A 20,630-nucleotide genomic window follows, 5' to 3' on the forward strand; every position below is an offset into this window, starting at 1 on the left:
AATTTGACATGTCTAATCAAATTTAACACAAATTGATACGCAGTATATTACGTACATTTTTTTAAACTATAAAACATGATAGAACACGTAATAAAAAACAATTCAATAATATCATATATTTATTAACTTATTTCAAATTGGGTTAAAAAAAAAAAGAATTTGACACAAAGGTATATTACTTATCATGTAACTTTGAGGTTTCGGATTCGAATCACAAAAATAATCACTTAAAAAAAATTATAAATAAGACTGCATGCAATTGATATAATATAATCCGACCTTTCTCGAGACCCTACAATGAAGTTTTGCACATCGAAGTAGTTATTACATGTGATCATTGGTAACTCGATAGTGTTTTCATTGACAGTGTTTTCATTTCTATATCATGAAAAAAGTGCAGAAATAGGGCATTTCTGAGTGTAATAAGAATGCATCAGGAGATATGGATTTCAGAAGCATTCCTCTGTCTTCTTCCATGCTCGGTCAGTTTCCTCCAGACCATCTGCCAGCAATAGTACATAGTTATAGCTCCAACGCAGCAAAGAAGAGGAACACCTATACTGCAACCGCCTGGTGCAAGATTCATGAGCGTCTGCATGAGCAATAGCAAGGAAATGTAGATCAGAATGTGTTAGTGGTGTATAAAATATACAAGATAATTTACAATACTGTTCTATGGATTGTCATAATAAACAAGAACTTTAGAGGTTGTACAGCTTTTGATCAATACCAAAGTTTCTCAATGGTTATCCATGCAATTAATGGGGAATCCACCTACAAAGAATTTCCAGTTTATAATCTATGGCAAAAATTTTAGGATTCTATTTCTACTGATTTGGACCATAAATGGACAACTGTTGGATATGTCACAGTTAGACCAGACATGCTTAATGAAGAGAATCTGTAAGCACAACTCATATTTGTCCACACTTTGAACAACATCAAACTGACGCCTAACACATGAACAATGATGAACTTCCATAGTATTGTGTCATGGCATCTTGACTAATGAATGCATCTGGTTCTTGAGATCTTAGCTATGTTCTTACGAAAACCTACAAAACCCCATTGACAGATGCTAAGTTCATAGAGGTTTGAGATGAGTCTGTTGAGTGTATAACGTATCTAGCCTACTAACCACCAATACTATCACCCGTTTCATTACTAGATTAATAAATGGCTCTGATGAAGGAAATGGAAGTTATGGTTTGGGATATTCAATTGTAAATCAGCTTCTTTTTTTTTCTAATTTATAATTGTTTTGGTTCCTTGAAATGAATCCCACACAGATAAACCTTAGAACTTTACAAATATGAGTTTAAGTTATATTTCATCATCTTCATCAAGACATAGTAATCTCAACTAGATGAATAATCAGAAACAATGTATTTTTGAAAAATTATGTATAGTGTGACTGAAATAACAATTACTGAACTCAAAACCGCAGAGATTAGGAAATATCATCTGACGAGAACTTATTCTGGAAAAAATGTAAGAAATTAAATAACATCCAATTTTTCATGAGGTTGGATTCTCACCATGACAGCAGCAAGAATATGAACGACAGGAACCACTACTTGGTCAACTTTCCTCCCATCAGCATATCCATTGAACGCAATAATCATGGAAAAAGTATGAATAATCACGAATACAAGGGAAATAATGGCTGCAGAATAACAAAGGACTAATCAAATACAGAAAATAGGAGCAAAGCAGAGTCAAAGTTAAATAGAAGGTAAATACTAATATTAACTTCAGTCACTGTCAAATCTCTAAAACATTATTGCTGAAGAATGTTCCGCAATTTCTGACGTTGAGGTTTTCCAATTTTCATTTAACTACACATTATAAGACTTATAACTTAGTTCTATAACCAACAAAGTACGAACCTATAACAAGGTAATTATCATTGAGATCCTACCTAAGAACCTGCCTAAGTACGAAATGGTTACAAGATCGTAAGATCCTACAATTTAAGTAAATTATCCTAAAATAATACTTGGCATTTATAATTTATTGTGTGCAGTACTGATTTTCAACATGTATTACTATGAGCATTTTAACCACTATCATTCCATTACAATTTAGTATAAACAAATATATGAAAAATAAAATACAATTTTAAAATGCTTCATCTTTATATAGCAATAAATAACGTCTCTAATGAATGATAAGTATAAAATAGATGATGATGATGATAATAATTAAAAAGAATCCTTCTAAGTGTTCAAAGGAACCTTATTATATAATTGAAGACATCATGTAATTATATGACATGGAAAAAATTATTTGCAATATATAATGTTATTCTTTAAAATGTATAATTGGATTGAATGTATATATATTTTATCTAATTAAGGTTGTTCGAAGTCCGGATAAAGACGGAGGATTGTGTTAGGTTGACAGCCAACATCAAAACTATGACACATATTCAATGAATGGATTCATTAAACTATTGTGCTAATGGTAGGTTGTTCCCCGGAAGGAAAGCGTTGCAGGGTCTGACTGTAACGTCTCGGCAAGGACCGCTACATCTCCAAAACTCGGATACAGTGCTAAATATGTAAGAGTTCGCGTTACAGGGTCCGACTATAATGTATCAGCAAGGACCGCTACATCTCCATGAGAACTTGGGTATAATGTTAAATAGACAACAGTTTTCACACCATAGGTTGGATAAGAACAAATATGATAGGAAAACTAATAATCTAAGATTTGGAACATGGAACAGAAACTCTGTAAATCAATAGAGGTAGTAGATACAATGATTAGGAGAATAATTAGTATTTTATATATACAAGAGACAAAATGGATAAAAGCAAGAAGACAAAGATTATAGAGAACTCGGGTTTTAAGTTATGATACATTGAAAAAGCGTAAAGAAAGAAATAGAGTGAGTATTATTGCAGACAGTTCGTTAAAGGATAAAGTTGTAGTAGTTAGAAAAGGGAATAAAATTATAGCCCTTAAGATAATAGTGACGAAAGAAACTATGAATATAATTAGCGTATATGCACCGCAATTAGGATTAGATAAAGCTATCAAATCAAGGATTTGGGACGACTTAGATGAAATATTACAAAATATTCCACCAAATGAAATGATTTTAATAGAAGGTGATTTAAATAGGCATGTCGGAGTGAAAAATGAGGAATATGAGAGGGTACATGGGAGTTATGAGTTTGGAATGAGAAATGAGAAAAGGAAAACTATATTAGATTTTGTGATAGCATATGACCTTATATTAGCTAATACGTTTTTTAAGAAAAGAGAACACTTGGTCACATTCAAAAGTGGAAATAATAAATCGCAAATTGACTTTATTATAATTAGGAAGAAGGATAAAAAGATTTGTAAAGATTACAAAGTCATCCCTACAAAAAGCTTAACTACCCAACATAGGTTAGTAGTGTTGGATATACGCCTTAAATATAGTATCAATAGAAAGAAAATATATATAACTCATAGAATTAAGTGGTGGAAGTTAAAAGATGGGTAGTAAAATATATTCAAGGAGAAGGTAAAATATACGATGACTCTAATACAACATAGGATAAGATGGTATCAAAATTGAAAATAGCAACTAAGAGTGTACTCGGTGTGCACCACTAAGAAATCTTGGTGGTGGAATGAGAAAATACAAGAGAAAGTGAAGGAAAAACAAATAACTTATAAGAAATTATATATTTGTAAGAACGAGGAAAACTTAAAAAAATATACAATAGCCAAGAAAGATGCTAAGAAAGTAGTGAGTGAAACAAAAAATGAAACCTTTGAACGATTATATCAAAAATTGGATACAAAAGAAGGGAAAAGAGACATTTATAGAATAGCTAAAGTGAGAAAGGAAAACAAGAGATCTTATCCAAATAAAATGTATTAAAGATAAATGTAATAGACGATGGAGAAATAAAAGAGCGATGGAAGAGGTATTTTCATCAACTTTTTAATGAAGATTTAGGTGACCAACTTAACTTAGGTAATTTAAGTAGGTCAAATGAGCATAAAAATTTTAATTTTTATCGTAGAATTCAAATGTTAGAAGTAGAATAAACTTTAAATAGGATGCACAATGGAAAAGTCGTTGGACGAGATGTTATTCCGATAAAGGTATGAAAGTTTATAGGGAAACAAGGTATTGAATGGCTTACAAAATTATTTAATATGATATTGAAAACGAAAAAAATGTCTGATCAATAGAGGATAAGTACTCTAGTTCCCTTATATAAGAACAAGAGAGACGTACAAAATTGTGCAAACTATAGAGGTATTAAACTAATGAGTCATACCATGAAACTTTAGGAAAAAGTAATAGAAAAAAGATTAAGGAGACCACAGTAACTGAAAATCAATTTGGGTTCATGCCTAAAAGGTCGACAATAGAAGTTATACATCTTCTTAGACAATTAATTGAAAAATATCGAAAGAAAAAACAAGATCTACATATGGTATCCATTGACTTAGAAAAAATTTATGATAGAGTCCCAAGAGAAATTATATGGAGAATTCTAGAAAAGAAAGGTGTTAGCATAACATATATTGAATTAATTAAGGATATGTACGAGTATGTAACAACCAGAGTAAGACTTTAGGCGGAGTAATTGAAGTATTTCCAATAAAGATAGGATTACATCAATGATCAACTCTAAGTCTATATCTTTTTACACTAATTATGAACTAACTCACTGCGCACATTTAAGACACAATACTGTGGTGCATATTGTTTACATATGATATTATTTTGGTAGATGAAACATGTGAAAGAGTAAATGCTAAAATAGAATCTTGGCAGGAAACACTAGAAGGGAAAAGTTTTAAGCTTAGTAGATTAAAGACAGAATTTAAGTTTAGCAATATTAGAAGTAATTAGACAATTGTTAAGATAGGAGAGGACAAGTTGTCCGGAACCGAGAAATTTAAATATTTAGGATCATTTTTGCAAAACGATGAATAGAATACAAACAGGATGATTGAAATGGAGGGGAGCGTCGAGTGTTTTATGTGACCGTAAAGTACCTCTAAAACTTAAAGGTAAGTTCTATAAAACCGCAGTTAGACCTGCTATGTTATATGGAGTTGAATGTTAGGCTATGACTCGAGCACATGAGCAGAAGATGAGAGTTGCAGAGATGAGGATGTTAAGGTGGATGTGTAGATATACGAGAATGGACAAAATAAGAAATGAGAGCATCAAAGAGAAAATTGGAGTTGCATCTATTGAAAAAAAATTCTGAGAGACATATTTAAGATAGTACGGGCATGTACTTAGACTACCAAAAAATACTCCAGTTAGGCGATGTGAAACTATGACAGGCACGCATATCAAAGGAGGAAGAAGAAGACCAAAAAAGACTTGGTTAGCAACAATAAAATAGGATAAAATTTATTTAAGTATAGATGATGATATAGTAGGAGATAGAGTTCAATGGCATAAAAGGATTCATATAGCTGACCCTACCTAGTGGGATAAGGCTTGGTTGTTGGAAGTTGGGACCAAGATTTGACATAGGAACAATTAGTCGTAAGAATCATAGATTCATAAGATCATAACCTAATTTAGATCATCCTGTAATCTAACTTAGATCAGTGTGGAAACATATGACCATAAGATCCTAAAGTTTTGATCATAATTTTAGCTACCATGGCCTCACTAGAGAAGCCAAAACATTAAATGGATAGAACATATGATTGCTTGTGACAAGGGCACACATAGGTAGTTGGTTCACTTAAATGGATGTCAATGGTAGTTAAGGTTTAAAATTTTGACCCGTGTCGAGATTTCGATATCGTATCGTGCCGTGCTGAAACACTTTCGGTATTTATTTTATTTATATATAGTAATTATAAGATAAATATGTTTATGGTATATATAAAAATAAGTTGTATATTGATTTTGTATAATTTCTCAATTATTGAATGATTTCATATTGTTAGAAAAAATAATTAAAAAAAAAATTATTTAAATAAAATTGATATATCAATAACTCAAATTAAAATAGATTTATCTATAATAATAAGTATATAAATTAATACAAGATATATATATATATATATATATAATAATTATATAAATTAACTATTTATTCATTTAATTAATTATTAATTAAATAATATATATTTTAAATAGTAAAAAATATCAAGTAAAAAAAATACAAAATAATGAAAAAATATCATAATATAAATATAATTTATTAAAAAAAAGAATTTTTAAAGAATTTTTTTAAAAATTAAATGAAATTTAAAATAATAAAAAATATATATTAGAATATAAATAAGAATTATTATATTTTTTTATTTTTTAAATGAAATTTAAACATTAAAAAAATAAGAATATTAATTAATAAAATTTACTAAATTTATTTTAATTTTAAATATATTTTTTATATATTTTATTATGATACTTTAATTAGGATTTATAAAAGTCTGTTCGAAATATCACACATCCTTAGGAATTGTTTAAATTAATTAAATAACACAATTCATTATCGAAGAAAAGAAACCACGTCCGTCCGCGATCAATTGTCGCGGGGGCGTTTGGCGAACGCATCCGACGGCGTCGGAAGGGTTGCCGGACGCGTCCAACGACGCCGGGAAGGTCGTCGAACGCTTCCGGCGACACCTTCAGCGCCAGAAGGCATCACATGACACCTTCAGTGCCGAAGGCGTCTTGGGACGCTTCTGACGGCGCTAGAGGCGTCCTGCGACTCCTCTAGCACCGCAGGAGGCGTTCGACATCTCCGGCGCTGACAAGACAAGGACGCTTCCTGTGACAGTTTCGGCTGCCTGACGGAATGGTAAAAATCGTTCATGCCGGGCGACACGGAACAACATTTCATTCCTTGATGGTAGTAACTTAGTACTTTCTCAAATTCTTATGAAAAATTAAACCGAAATTGCAAGCTTATTTATTTGAAAAGGCATAGGAGAAGAAAACACGACAAAATTCCATAAGATACAAAAACTCTACAAAGGCATTTCCAAGGACAAAACACATTCCATGCAAAAGATATTTCAGAAAATAATACAAACTCCATTCAGGACCTTGGTATAATTCTTGTTTTACTATCTTCATGTCATGAATTTTCTTTACAAACGAGTATGCTAAATTTACCTAGAAAATGGTAAAAATACTATTCACTGAGGATTTGTTAAAAGAGCTGGAGTAATGTCTCTGAACATGAGGGGGACTTGCCCGATGTATTGAACCCTGTGTAGAACATATTATTTTCCTTCCCTTAATACTACTTCCAATAGGTCTGATATTTAATCACTTGAAATGGTTGACCAAATTCTAAGTTATGGTTTTTAATAAAGGTGTTTGACAAACTATTTCACAGGAACATTCAAGGTGAGGTGCAACACTGCTATAGGAGAGATGACTAAATTCAGGTTTTCTTAACAGATGCTTTGAAAATCAACATCTAAGTCAGACAAATTTTAAAATATTGGTAAATCAGCAAAAAGGAAAAATAGTACTAACACAGGTACAAATAATGTCTATTTGGATATAATACACACCATCAAAGAAAAATAAATGAACTACCTGAAACAAGGAAAAATGGAATCCTTGAGCACCTATCGACAAAGTATGTCGCCGGTCCAAACGAAGGAGTCAAAAGACTAACACAGAAGAAAACAGCATGAGCCACGCCATGCCCTAAACCACCAGCTGAATGAGAAATGAAATAACCTCAGTGGATATCCTACCTAGAGACTCCCATAGTCAATTTAAATACAATAGATGAAATTTCTTAAAAGCTTACCCAAAGCAATTTGCATCTTATCAGTCCAAGAAAGGCGAGATCTGAATTTTTCTTCAGCAAAAGCATCTAATATGACTTCCAACCTCCTGGCTAAGTTTAAATAAGTAAATTCAAGAGCAAAAGACTATGATGTATGATCTAAAAGTCAAATACTTGTAGAAATATTTAGCATGATAAGTGGCAACCACTACAAAATGCAACTAGTATAGTTATACATCCATGCATAGTTTCACATACTTGTAAAGCTTCCAAAACATAAGCCTTGTAGCTTCTTGAAAACCAACAGATGTGAATATTAAAATGACATATGGCCACCAAGCTGCAGAATTCAGAGGAAGAACAACTCTCCATGCACCTGATAGGACTATCAAACTTATGAGCCAAAACAGCAAGCTGCAATTGAAAATTACCATCTGGAAATCAGCATACTTTATAGGATAGTTAAAACATGGAGTAAAACAGAAATTGTCTTTGCAGCTTCTTCACAAAAGTTTCCTTAAAGATTCCATTGCATTACAACTAATTTCAAAAGATAGAAAGCTAAGCACGAAAAGAGAACATATACATGTATCAAAATAGAAGCTCTATAAAAACAGCTGAATTTGAGGATAAACAGCTGAATTTTCTATAGGAGCCATAGGCTCTACACAGAAGCCATAAAGATGAAACAGAAGTTTGAGGATAAAACAATGGAAGGCTGATGGATCAAAAACAGGTTTAACAACCTAATAAAAATCAATTCATTGCAAGTTACAATAGAAATCCTCAACTTATTCCTTCAGCACTATGCTTGTGGATGGCGATTTCATTACATATTTTATACTGAACAAAATTCTGATCTTGCACAGTTCGAATTATTACCATCAATTTTTCCTCCTTGTAAGATGATTCATGGAAGAATTTGAACATGTTTAAAAATAGAAGGATAACCAAACTCTCTCTCTCTCTCTTTCTGCTTCCTCTGCCTTTAATCAGGATCTGGCTATGGTTGTTAGAATAGTAGTATAATAATAATTGTTAAAGACCAATCTGGTATCGAATCCAATTAAATAATATCAGACATATCTGTAATACTTTCATTAGTTAATAAAATAGATAGAAGAACTATTTAAGATAATTAACCGAATTCTTTCCCTTAACATGGTATCGAATGCCATACCCATCTCTTCTACCTTCCATTCTGTGCGTCGGTACTATTTTGTTCAATTGACGAGTAAATCTTCCCCAGAGAACAGTGTTGCACAAACTTTTCTTGTTTGGCAAGACATGAGAACTCCCAAACACACTAAAGACTGCATCTCCCATTTACGCTCAGCACAACAACCCCAGACAATGCATTGATTTTGTTCATCCCTTACATTCCCTCGCCTGCTGCCCCACTACCGTCTTGATGAGGATGAATCCAAGTTTCCAGCTATTCCCGCCACCACCTTGACAAGGGTGAGCTCGCTACTGACTGGCTCGACAATGCCAAGTGATCCCGAGTCCTTGGCTGTCCCCATTGCCACCACCCTCTAAGACAATCCACGGTGTGTGCCTCCTGCAGCCATCACCAACATGCTCATTCATCAAAGACCACTGCATCTTCCGAACGTCTCCTGAATTGAACATCATGAGTCCCCATCCACCTCTCATTGAGAAGCCTTTACCTTCATCCAACTCATCACTACACTTGTCCAACATTGCCTATTGGGAAGCAGTGGATCTTCACCAACCTAACACAGTTTCTGGTATATGTGAAGTGGTGGATTTTCTCAATAGAGACAAGTGACTTTCCACTGGCCAAACATACCATATCCTTTACCCAAAGGATCACCTAAGTAGCACTCTTCTGGCATTCCAAATTTGCAGGTTTAGCAGCAAGTTTGCACTACCCACTGATGTTTTAACTGCAAGTTTGCTCCACTGGGCAGAGGTTCATCAATAGATACAGGAGGAACAGTATTGCTTATTCAGATTGGAGAGTGATGGATCTTCCCCAATTACAGTTTCTAACATAGGTGTGGTGGATCATGCCAACTGAGTGATGTAACCTTCCACTTCCTGCCTGTCCAAGCATACCATATCCTTCAATCAAGCCATCACCTAAGAAGCCCTCTTCTGGCACAACAAATTAGCAGCTTCGGTTACAAGTTTGCTCTGCCCAACTGAGCAGCATAGAGTATGTTCCTTGTTGACATAACACCAAAATTGAACAATCAAACTACATATAAAATTGATGAAAATAATGAAATTAATGAAATAAAGGATATTTATCGCGCAAAGTGAAAATAAACCTCGCATAGAAATTAGCAAAGAAGAAATTTGATTAATCAACACTTAATTATTATAAAGACTCAACATCACTTTTATAGATCCACTATTGACTATATTAGGAGATAAATAATGGCTTGAGAACATATATTTCCAATAAACGCTTACCAAATTAAAGAACCCCTACCATGCTAAATATACCTATTAAACTCAAGTAAATTATTCCTATCAAATAAAGCTACCAAACTCCAACACCTAAATTAGAAAAATGATCAAAATTAATTACAAAGTCAAAATTCTAATTAAAGCATTATTAGGTTGTCCTTTCTAAATTATATATAAAAAACATTAGCATAAATTGTGGGCTTCTTCAATTACTCATCCTTTCCAGCATATAAAGCAAGGTTTAAAATCTCGACCCGGTTTCGATCCTCGAACGATACGGTTTCGATACCATATTGTGTAGTAGTGATATGGTTTCAATTATTTTTAACTATAAAATATAAAAAAATAAAAATTAATCTAAATATTTTTAAAGTAAAAAATAAAAGTAAATTTTTAAAAATATATATTAAATTAATGGGATAGTTTTATTAAGGTTTAATTAAAGCTATTTAAATTATCCCAACTATAGTTAGGAGTTGATTGAAATTATTAACGTACGTCTTTTTAATTAAAAGTTAAGTTGACTGTTCCGCCCTCTGCACCATGTTCCGCTGCGCTAGTGAATACGAGGCCCATGTGTGGCATCTACGACTACCTCGAGGCCCGTGCAAGCCCCTCCGCGGAGATCTTGAGGCCATTGCAAGGCTATTGGGAGATCCTTGAGAAGCCTCCGTGGCAGCCGCGAGGCCATCGCAAATCCTCTGCGACGGTCATGAGGCCATCACAAGGCCTCCGCGGCTGTTGCAAGATCCTCGTGACGACTCCACGGTGGCCGTGAGGCCATCGCGACGCCTCCACGGCGACCGCGAGGCCATCGCAGGGTGCATGTGACGCCTCCGCGATCGTAGTACCTTGGGCATGTCGGTGCCAATTTCGGTCGACGGGAGGAACGGAATATTTCCCCTATACCAGGTGACACAACATGCTATTTTAAACCTCGAAATAAAGACAATTAAAATATCATTTGAATTTTGCCTTTAATAAAGCATAAAGTGTTTGTCATCTTGTTTTTAGACAACCCTTTTAGTGGATAAGAAATAAGTCCACTTTATTTGTCCTTATGAGCTTTGATTTTGTTTAGGGTTTAGGGTTTGTCCTTCCTTTTTGGTCGCCCATTCTAACAAACAAGAAATGCTCTAATCTAACCTATCATGTGGCAAAGATGATGTTCATGCTAGCATAATAGTGATAATAGTGGCATAGCGCGAACCACATAATGTTGAGGATGAATACAAAAAATCAGTACCTATGAGAAAGTCAATATACAAAGTTGGGTGCTCAAATTTCTCCAACAAATTAGCAGATCCTTCAATTTAAAAGTTGAACTAATGTTTAAAAAAGTTAGCAAGTTAAATAAATAATCATTATAATCAATTTTTCTCATAATAGTCACATGAAGTACACATGAAGGATATGAATGCATCTAAAATAGATGAAAATTTAAGTTTCATAAATGCATCATAAAATTTTAGTGTATTAAGTACATTATAATAATTATTATTTAGTACAATTTCATTTCTAGTATCAAGAGATTTAACTCTTAGATGTAAAGTGGAGCTCTCAATTTGGTGGAGAGAAGTAAACAAAGAAAATAACTCAGTTGCTTGACACATTAAAACCATAAGCAACTTATGGAAGAAAATGTACCAATAAAAGTCTTAATTGATTTACAAATTTTTAAGTTGATGTATTGCATTAAAATTTGATAATATTTATTTTGCTAAGTTTTCTCTTTTAGCTTTTTTGGATATTATGAATAAGTTATAATTTAGAGGACTCTTCTAAAATTTCATAATCAAGTGTTCATCTAAGGTGTCATTAGAGAGCTCTTCTAAAATGTCAATAGAGGATTTTGAGTTAAGTTATCAAGAGGTTTCTTTGAGCACAACTTAATAAAAAGTTTACTGATTGTAAGTAAACTTAGGATGTTATTTTTAAATTTTGTTCACTTAAAAAATGTTAGCCAGTCGTCTCTTAAAATTTGGCGCGACATATTTTTTTCATCGTCTTTTCATTTCATGCCAATGTGTGATAGTTCTTATTCAATTTTTTCAACTAACTACTAAGTGTTGAATTTAGCAATTTGTACTTATTGGTTATGTTATATAGGTCAAAATAATTTTTAATATCATTTAACCAATTAAGAAATATATTAGATTTAATAACCTAGATATTCCCCACACTTCATTAAATCCAATCAATATCTAAATTGAATTTGCCCCTACTCACCAAAATCAACATACAGGAGATCAAATATAGGAGTTAGACACACTCAAGAGTCTACTAGCCAAAGAATTCAAAAACAAAGATTTGGAAAGTGTCAGGTGCTTTCTTGGAATGGAAATAGCTTGGTTATAATCAAGGATCTCAGTCTCTAAACGAAAATATGTTTCTGGATCTTCTGAAAGAAACTGGAATACTTAGATGCAACTTGCAAGCCAGCAAACACTCCCATTGACTTGACAGTCAAACTAGGAACCAAAGAGTGTACACTAGTTGATAAAGGCAAATATCAAAGATTCGTGGGCAAGCTCATATACTTATCTCACACAAGCTAGTCAGTTAGTATGGTGAGTCAATTAATGAACGATCTAAATGAAGAACATATGGAGGCAATCTATAGGATCCTATGGTATTTAAAACTAACACCAGGAATTGGACAAGATCAGTAGTAGATTTAAGATCAACTTCCAGCTAGTACACATATGCAGGGGGAAACTTAGTTACATGGAGTAGCTAGTTCGGCAAGGTCAATAGTAGTAGATCAAAGATCAACTTTCAGCTAGTGCACATATGTATAAGGAAACTTAATTACATGGCATGGCAACAAACAATCTATTAAGAAGCAGTGCAGAAACTAGGGCAGAAACTGAATTTAGAGCAATGGTGTTGTGTATCAAGAAGCAGTGCAGAAACTTAATTTAGAGCAATGACACATGGTATATGCAAAGTGATGTGGCTATGAAGACTCTTAAAAGAGTTAAGGATCGTTATTGAAAAACCTATGAAAATATTCTACAACAATTAGTAGTATTGCCAAGAACCAGTATATCATAATCATGATATAACGAAGCACATGAAGATTGATTACTACTTCAAGGAAAAGATAGAAGAGAAAATAATCAAGTTACTATATCTATCAACTAGTTTTCAAACAACAGACATGGTCACTAAGGCTCTACCAAGGAAGAACTTTGAAAATTTAATCACCAAATTAGGCTTAATCAGCATCTATAACCGGCTTGAGGGTGAGTGTAGAATAATGAAGATTCCTAGGATATCTTAATATAGGCTACTATTCCTCTGTTGTTTCTGTTTTTAAAAGATTTGATAAGTTGTCTTTCCTTATTTTGATGTGTTATCATCTATAAGTTAAGGTTGTACATATATTCTGATTTAAAAGGAATAAAATTCCTCTTCTCCAATTTCCTCAACATGATTTCTAAGTTACTATCGATTTTGTGTCAATTATGTGACAACATTTATTCTTCCCATGTCGGTTCACATTGGCTATCACTAACTTTGTATCTTCATATGACAAGATTTTATTTGACCTTTTATACTTCTATCATATAATAAAAAATCTTCATTATAATAAATTTAGTTTAATCTCTAGTATCTTGGATTTATTTTATTTCTTTATAGGTTTGATTTACCTTTATGTTAGTTAGAGTTAACTTTTAATAAGTTTTCTTTCAAATTTTTAGAATCGTAAAAATAAGAATCATATATCGATTTGTATTAAATTGAACTAAATTGTATGATTCTTTTCATTCCTGATTCATATGTAAGACTTGTACTGTTTTATACGTGAATTACAACCTATTGTATGACAAAATAACGGTCGTATCAGAGTTTTGAACTTTAATAGGACTATAGTATTTCAGTATTGTTTGGACATATGGGGTTAGTGGAGAATTGGAGAGAGACGGAGAAGGAAATGAAAAATAAGAAGAGAATACATATATGTAGCTAACTTCGGACTTTGTGTCAAATCTGGAATAATACATTGACATTGCATTATATGTACACAAGCTACAAAAAATGACAAACATTATGCCATTTCATCTTGACACATTTGTAATATGTCATGTAATGATGAGTTTCAATATGACATGACAACAATACAGGAGAGATTACCTGTACTGAGCAGTATCGACTTTCACTAACCTATGTCGAGTAGTACGGAATTTCAATATCTTTCGACTGTACTGTCCGGCACAATACAAGTATTTAAGCATGATTCAAATTGTATATGATATGATTTTGGTAAATATGTTATTTACATTGCTAGTGATCTAGTTTCTTAGAGCAAACAAAGAATATTAAAGTTTATAGCCACTAAATTGGAGACACTGTGATGGATTAGGACCTCCACTCCCATTATCTATTTTGAAGATCAATTGGTTAATTTCTCCACTAAAGGACTTAGTTTAACACGTTTTTCTACTAGGTTCCAAGGTTGCGTTATTAACATTTATGGTCAAAAGAGTTAGAATAGTCAATATAGCAAGTCACGCATAAGTTATTTTATATTTCCTTCATGTGTATTGCTGGACTATAGAAGGTGCGTCATACATATCGTATTAATTGATTGATATTATTTCCACTCAAGCCCTATTGACGTTGACTCAAGGTGTAAATGCAAGAGACATCTAAACCAGAGATAGGGACATTGAAACAAATACATTTAGAAGAGAATTATTTTAATCACAAAGGAAAGTAAACTAGAAATGTTTCATCTCCTAATTTGTGAAAAGAACGTCAATACCCAAAGATGGGAGCTATATATTGAAGCAGAGTGATTTTCTAGGAATAGTCTCTCTCCATTTCTTTTTCCCCTACTCATTATTGTCTTGATACCAAATTGGCTAGTTCAAATATATCTAGGCATCAAACAACAGACCATGTCTCTTTCTCGCACGGACAACTCAAGAAAATCAATTTTGAATTAGAATCCCACAAATCATTTATGGATCAAAAAGTTAACTATGTAGTAATTAGATCAGTTCCAAATCCTATATTGATACCTGGTTCATTGACAGACCCACAACAAATGCAAACATCAAAAGCCACTTCTATCAAATTATGCACCCTAGCCACCAAATATTCTCCTATTGTTCACACAACAAACATTAGACTAGTAGCAACTACGCATCCACAACCACTTTTTTCATCACCGAGCAAACAATGCCCTTCAAATTGATTATTCTGTTGTTATCCAATACATTTCACGTCCAATCCCCAACATTGCCCCTCAGCTATAAAGCAACTCAAGACAAACCAAACACCAGAGGAACAAAGATCCAGATAAGACATATAACCACAATCCAACTGCAGAAATAATCGTAGGCATCAGACTTGCAATTGATGATAACCATTGCAATCCAAAAGACTAATTAGACTCTAGCTATCAACTGTAAACAAGAGAAACCAACACTCTTATACTGACAATTCCAGTAACCCCCGGTAGTTCAATCAGAATACATACAAGAATGATAAGCACAGACAACCTACAAAACCACAAGAAATTTGATATCTTTAACATTTGCATAAAAATACACACTTTTCCCCCTGGAAATCCAACAAATAAACTACTCAATTACCGATCCTCACAAAAATTAGATAAGAGAAAAAGGAAGCTGGTCCGAATGGTTCGATTTTCTGTTAAACCTATTAGATGTAAGAACGAAAAGGAATGCGAAATGCAGGGATGTGTCTGCGATGGCCAAACCCTAAAACAATGTCTTTTGGCAAGTATATATGAAGATAAAGAGTGTAGAAAAGGACGAAGGCATAAAACCTGGCAAGAAGGGTGAGGACGAGGAAGGGCTTCTTGGCGACGATGGCGACGAAGAGGGAGAGCGCGGGGCCGAGCGAAATTAGCACGTACCCCAACCCCGCCGCCACTGTCATCAGATCCGATCCCTACCACGACTCCTCACCGTCACCGCCTTCACTTCGCGGCCGACACGCAACCGACGGCCGGATTCGGGCCTTACCGGGCAGCAATTCCCTTGCGAGCTTGCTTTCTCACGGCTGCTATTTCCGTACACCTCAACGGGGCGAGAAAACAACACAGAGGCAGAATCAGGAGAAATGCAACTTGATCCGCGTTTACTGGATTTACATTGACTCCGCCGGTCTGTTTCAGATGCAAGTTAAATTGACCCGATATTTTATCCCAAATCAGTAATTAATGAATACTTTGGTCCAGTGATCAATTCAATGGTTTGGACTCTGCAATTAGGTGTTAGCAATTTATTTTCCTAATCAATTAAGTAATTGAGTAGGATATATCAGCTATAGATAATCTATTTCATAGGTATATTAATTTATATATTTTTTCTTGAATAAAAAAATATTTTAAATCAATTTACTATTTTACTTTACGTTGTAATAAAAAATAATTACCCTCATCCGAAAATCTTTCAAGACTGTGTCATACGATTTAAAAGGAAAGTAATATGTAAATATCTACTATGTCAATTTGTAAAATACAAAAGCTCAATATCAATATATGATCGGACGAAGGCATAAGTTTCAATATGAGCATGAAATGAAACTAATAGACTTACTAGCACAAGATGTAATCCTATTATCCTAAGGTAGATGTGTATTGTCCGTAGGTGAAAGGTGTGTGTCCATTTGAAGGACCAAAATAACGTAACTTGACCATAAGTTTGTGTACATTCAACATTTCAAAATAACTTCCTTCGATTTTGATATCTAAGTGATGTGTTAACTAGTTGTAGATGAAATGTTGAAGTCCTGAAGACACCTGATTGATAGAAATCTTAATTTATCAACATTGACCTAAGCAATATGTAAATTTTAAGTTTGCTCCTAATTTATAATAGTCAATTGAAATGGTCAATTAGCAAACTTGTTGTTTGCTCTGTGCCAAAACTATTAATTCAAATGACCTTGTGGTTTCATCAGCTGACTTTATTATAATTATCAATCGATTCTTTCATACTAGCACTTATGATATCCTCAATAGGCTGCTATAACTTCTCTAATCGATCGGACCTATATCACAAATTTGGATGTTAGCATTCAAAAGATAAAAAGGTGTTGACGTTAAAAAGAAGAAAGCACACCCTTTCTCTTTTCTCTTCCAATTCATTCATCTATATATATATATATATATATATATATATATATATATATATATATATATATATATATATATATATATACACACGAGCGACGTGTATATGCGGCATTGCTAACTCAATTTCTTTATAAAAAATATTTCTTTTATTCTCTCTCCTCCTTCCCCCTTCTATTCAAAACGGCAACGAGATTTTTTTTCCAAATCTAAATTTCTCTCGCGGCCATCTTCCATCGTAGCTCTCTCCTATTAGGCAAGCAAAGTAAAGACGTTGCAAGTTATGCATAGCTTACAGTCGATGTTTGTTCTCAAGCTAGCTGGAAGCTCCCCAAACTGCCGCCGGACGCATAGCCGATGTTAGTTTGTTTGGCACCCCTCTCCATTATCGATCCTAAGTCTTTCACCTCCATTGTCTATTTTTCAGCTCTATAGTATATTTTTTTTAGCTTTGATGTATCCTACAACGTACAAGCTTTAGTTGCTTTCTTACCAATTTTTTACTTATATAATTTATAGGGAACTTGCCAAACATCAATTCCTACATTTCATAATCAATAATAATTCATTTCATTTTAATTATAATTTATGATCGTGGTCCTAATATATATTAGAAGGATTTAACTACAACGTATAAGGTTGACGCCTACTACAACTATTGCAACCACTTGGACAGTTAGCTGCTGCATGTTGTAGCAGCTACTTGATAAATCATTTTATTTTAAGTTGTAATTCCCTCTATTCCTAACATATATTATTTATATATTATTCTAAATGATCTATTTAATTAATATAGAGAAAAATATATATTTTCTTTATTGGATGTTAGCCGAGTGTTTATGGCATTTGGATAGAAGCATCTACATAAGTTAATCGTTTTAAGGGTTACACCAGTCTTTCAAGAATAAACAAGATGCAACAAGTGCTTTTGAAGCTTACAGTGTACTATCTTATAATGTTAATAATGTTTTTTAATAAAATTTAATTTTTTAATTATATAATTTACAGTAAACTTGCCAATTTGGGGAGCTTCAATTTCTCATATTCCATTCGATGGTAAGTCATTTCAATTTAAGTTGTAATTTTCTCTAATCCTAATATATTATTAGGATTTATGCTACAACTTAAAATCTCTGCACTAGCTGCTACAACATGTAGCAGTTACTTCGACAGCTAGCTGCTACACGTTGTAGCAGCTACTTCGACAGCTAGCTGTTATAATGTTGTATCAACTATTTGGAATGTTAGCTGATATAACATTGTAGCAGCTACTTCAACGATTAGCTGCTATAATGTTGTAGCAGCTATTTCGACAACTAGCAATTACAACGTTATAGCAACTACTTCGATGGTCAGCTGTTACAATGTTGTAATAGATACTTTGATGGCTAGCTGCTATAACATTGTAGCAGCTACTTCGACGATCAGTTGACACAACATTATAGCAAGTACTTCGACAGCTAGCTGCTACAAACGTTGTAGCAACTACTTTGACACTCTAAGTAACCTTTTCTTACTATTTTTTGTTGTATAATTTGCAAGAAACTTGCCAAACATCATTTCTCACTGACCATTCGATGGTAAGTCTTTTCAATTTAAGTTGTAATTCCATTTAATCCTAACATATATTATTAGGATTTATGCTACAACGTACAACCCTAGCTACCACAACGTGTAGCAACTATTTTGACATTTCTTGGACAATTAGCTACTTTGTTGCTACAAAATAGTTAATAGACATTTATATTTTTCATGTTGTCATTTTTTATATCCAGTATTATAGTTCGCATGTTTGAGACATTTTAATGTTTTATTATTTAAGTTGTAACTACTACAACATGTATCAGCTATCAATGGGGTAGCTGCAACAACTTATAGCAGCTATCCGATAGTAGCTGCTACACAACGTAGTAGCTACCCTTCAATAGCTACTCCACGTTATAGTAGTTACTCTACATTAACTGTTACACGTTGTAGCAACTAGCTGACACTAATTAATATATGACAACTTATCAATTAATATTTTAATGAAGACCTACCTACTATGGTTCATTAATCTATTACTTTCATAGAATGACCACTCATACCTGTTATAAATCATGGCCCATGAACATAGCCAAAATCTAATTTTGTCAAAAGGGCAACTGTGGGTGTGTGATACTCCTATTACTAGATTTTACAGCGGTCTTATTTTCCTATAAAATGATGGTGACATAGAGGGACGCTTCTCATTATCGCTTCCACATTATCACTCTTTTATGAGTCTTCTCACTTTCTTCATCATTCTTTCTTTCATGACACTTTTACGAGTAACATAACTATGACGTCATCTTCCCTATACCATCTTCATCATTCCTTTCATGACATCCACTACCTTTGTCCGAAATCTAGTATTGTGTCTTCCTCCTAAAACGGAAATGATAAGGTGGTCATGTTGTCTTCCGCGGTGTATTGTAAGCTTTCATATGGTTGTACGCAACCAGTTTGGATTTCAAAAAGGAATATCTTTGTCCGAAATCTGGTTGTATGTCTTCCATGTGCTATTCTTTCATCTTCCAGACAATGTGCGTCAATGAATTTCAAGAAGGCTCTTCTGTTGATCTGATCGCCCAAACTTTTCCCACCACTACATGAGGTAAATGGAAAAGGCAGGAAGGCAATCAGCTAGTCAATTAGCATATTCTTGGAATGTCATGGTAGTGTCTATAAGGCTCAATTATATGTCAATGTTCACACATCTACATCTGCAATACAATAAGACAAGAAGCTCTCTGGCTTGCCATTATATTCTGCCAAAGAAATACATCAAATTTTAGTGATAATTTTGATGATACATTAAAAAGTTAGTTTTCAACTAGTAGTAACTAACTATCTAACTATCTACTAGATGTTATAGTAGCTAGGGCTTGTATGTTGTATCGTTGTAGTATAAACCCTATTAAAAAATATTTGGTAAATAATCTTTTCTTTCATTATAAATATTTTTTTGATAAATTTTAATTTTTTTTGTTATATATTTTTTTTTTTGCAATAGCTATATTTTCTAGCAGATAATATCCCTAAAAATATTTTTTTATGTATATCAACTTGGTAAAAAAAATAAACCATTTTAAGCTTTAATTATCTCTAATCCTAATATATTATTAAGATTTATACTGCAATATACAAGGCCCAATTGCTACACGTTGTAACAGCTACTTTGACAGTTAGATGCTACAGCGTATAGCAGCTATTTGGAAAGTTAGCTGCTACATACTGTAGCAACTACTTAGTCAATTAACTGCTACAATGTATAATAGCTACTTGGTAAGTCATTTCATTTTAAGTTGTAATTC

General features: G+C 33.2%; 1 protein-coding gene across 3 annotated transcripts; it reads right to left on the minus strand.

Moving 5' to 3' along the window:
- Positions 1 to 240: 240 nt before the first annotated feature.
- Positions 241 to 16,310, minus strand: LOC122055997 (gamma-secretase subunit APH1-like). Of its 3 annotated transcripts, XM_042617720.1 has the most exons (7): positions 15,985 to 16,310; positions 8,923 to 9,863; positions 8,001 to 8,156; positions 7,764 to 7,849; positions 7,544 to 7,669; positions 1,539 to 1,666; positions 241 to 592 (listed from the first exon to the last, which is right to left on the minus strand). In XM_042617720.1, exons 2-7 carry the CDS (start codon positions 9,066 to 9,068, stop codon positions 434 to 436), a joined length of 801 nt encoding a protein of 266 aa, XP_042473654.1. In that variant the 5' UTR covers positions 9,069 to 9,863; positions 15,985 to 16,310; the 3' UTR covers positions 241 to 433. The 3 variants fall into 3 exon arrangements, with proteins under 3 accessions (XP_042473654.1, XP_042473655.1, XP_042473656.1); XM_042617721.1 differs by lacking the exon at positions 8,923 to 9,863 and having other exon boundaries at positions 15,985 to 16,307; XM_042617722.1 differs by lacking the exon at positions 15,985 to 16,310 and having other exon boundaries at positions 8,001 to 8,118; positions 8,923 to 9,023.
- Positions 16,311 to 20,630: the final 4,320 nt, after the last annotated feature.

This window comes from Zingiber officinale, chromosome 3B (assembly GCF_018446385.1).
Source record: "Zingiber officinale cultivar Zhangliang chromosome 3B, Zo_v1.1, whole genome shotgun sequence".
NCBI lineage: Eukaryota > Viridiplantae > Streptophyta > Magnoliopsida > Zingiberales > Zingiberaceae > Zingiber > Zingiber officinale.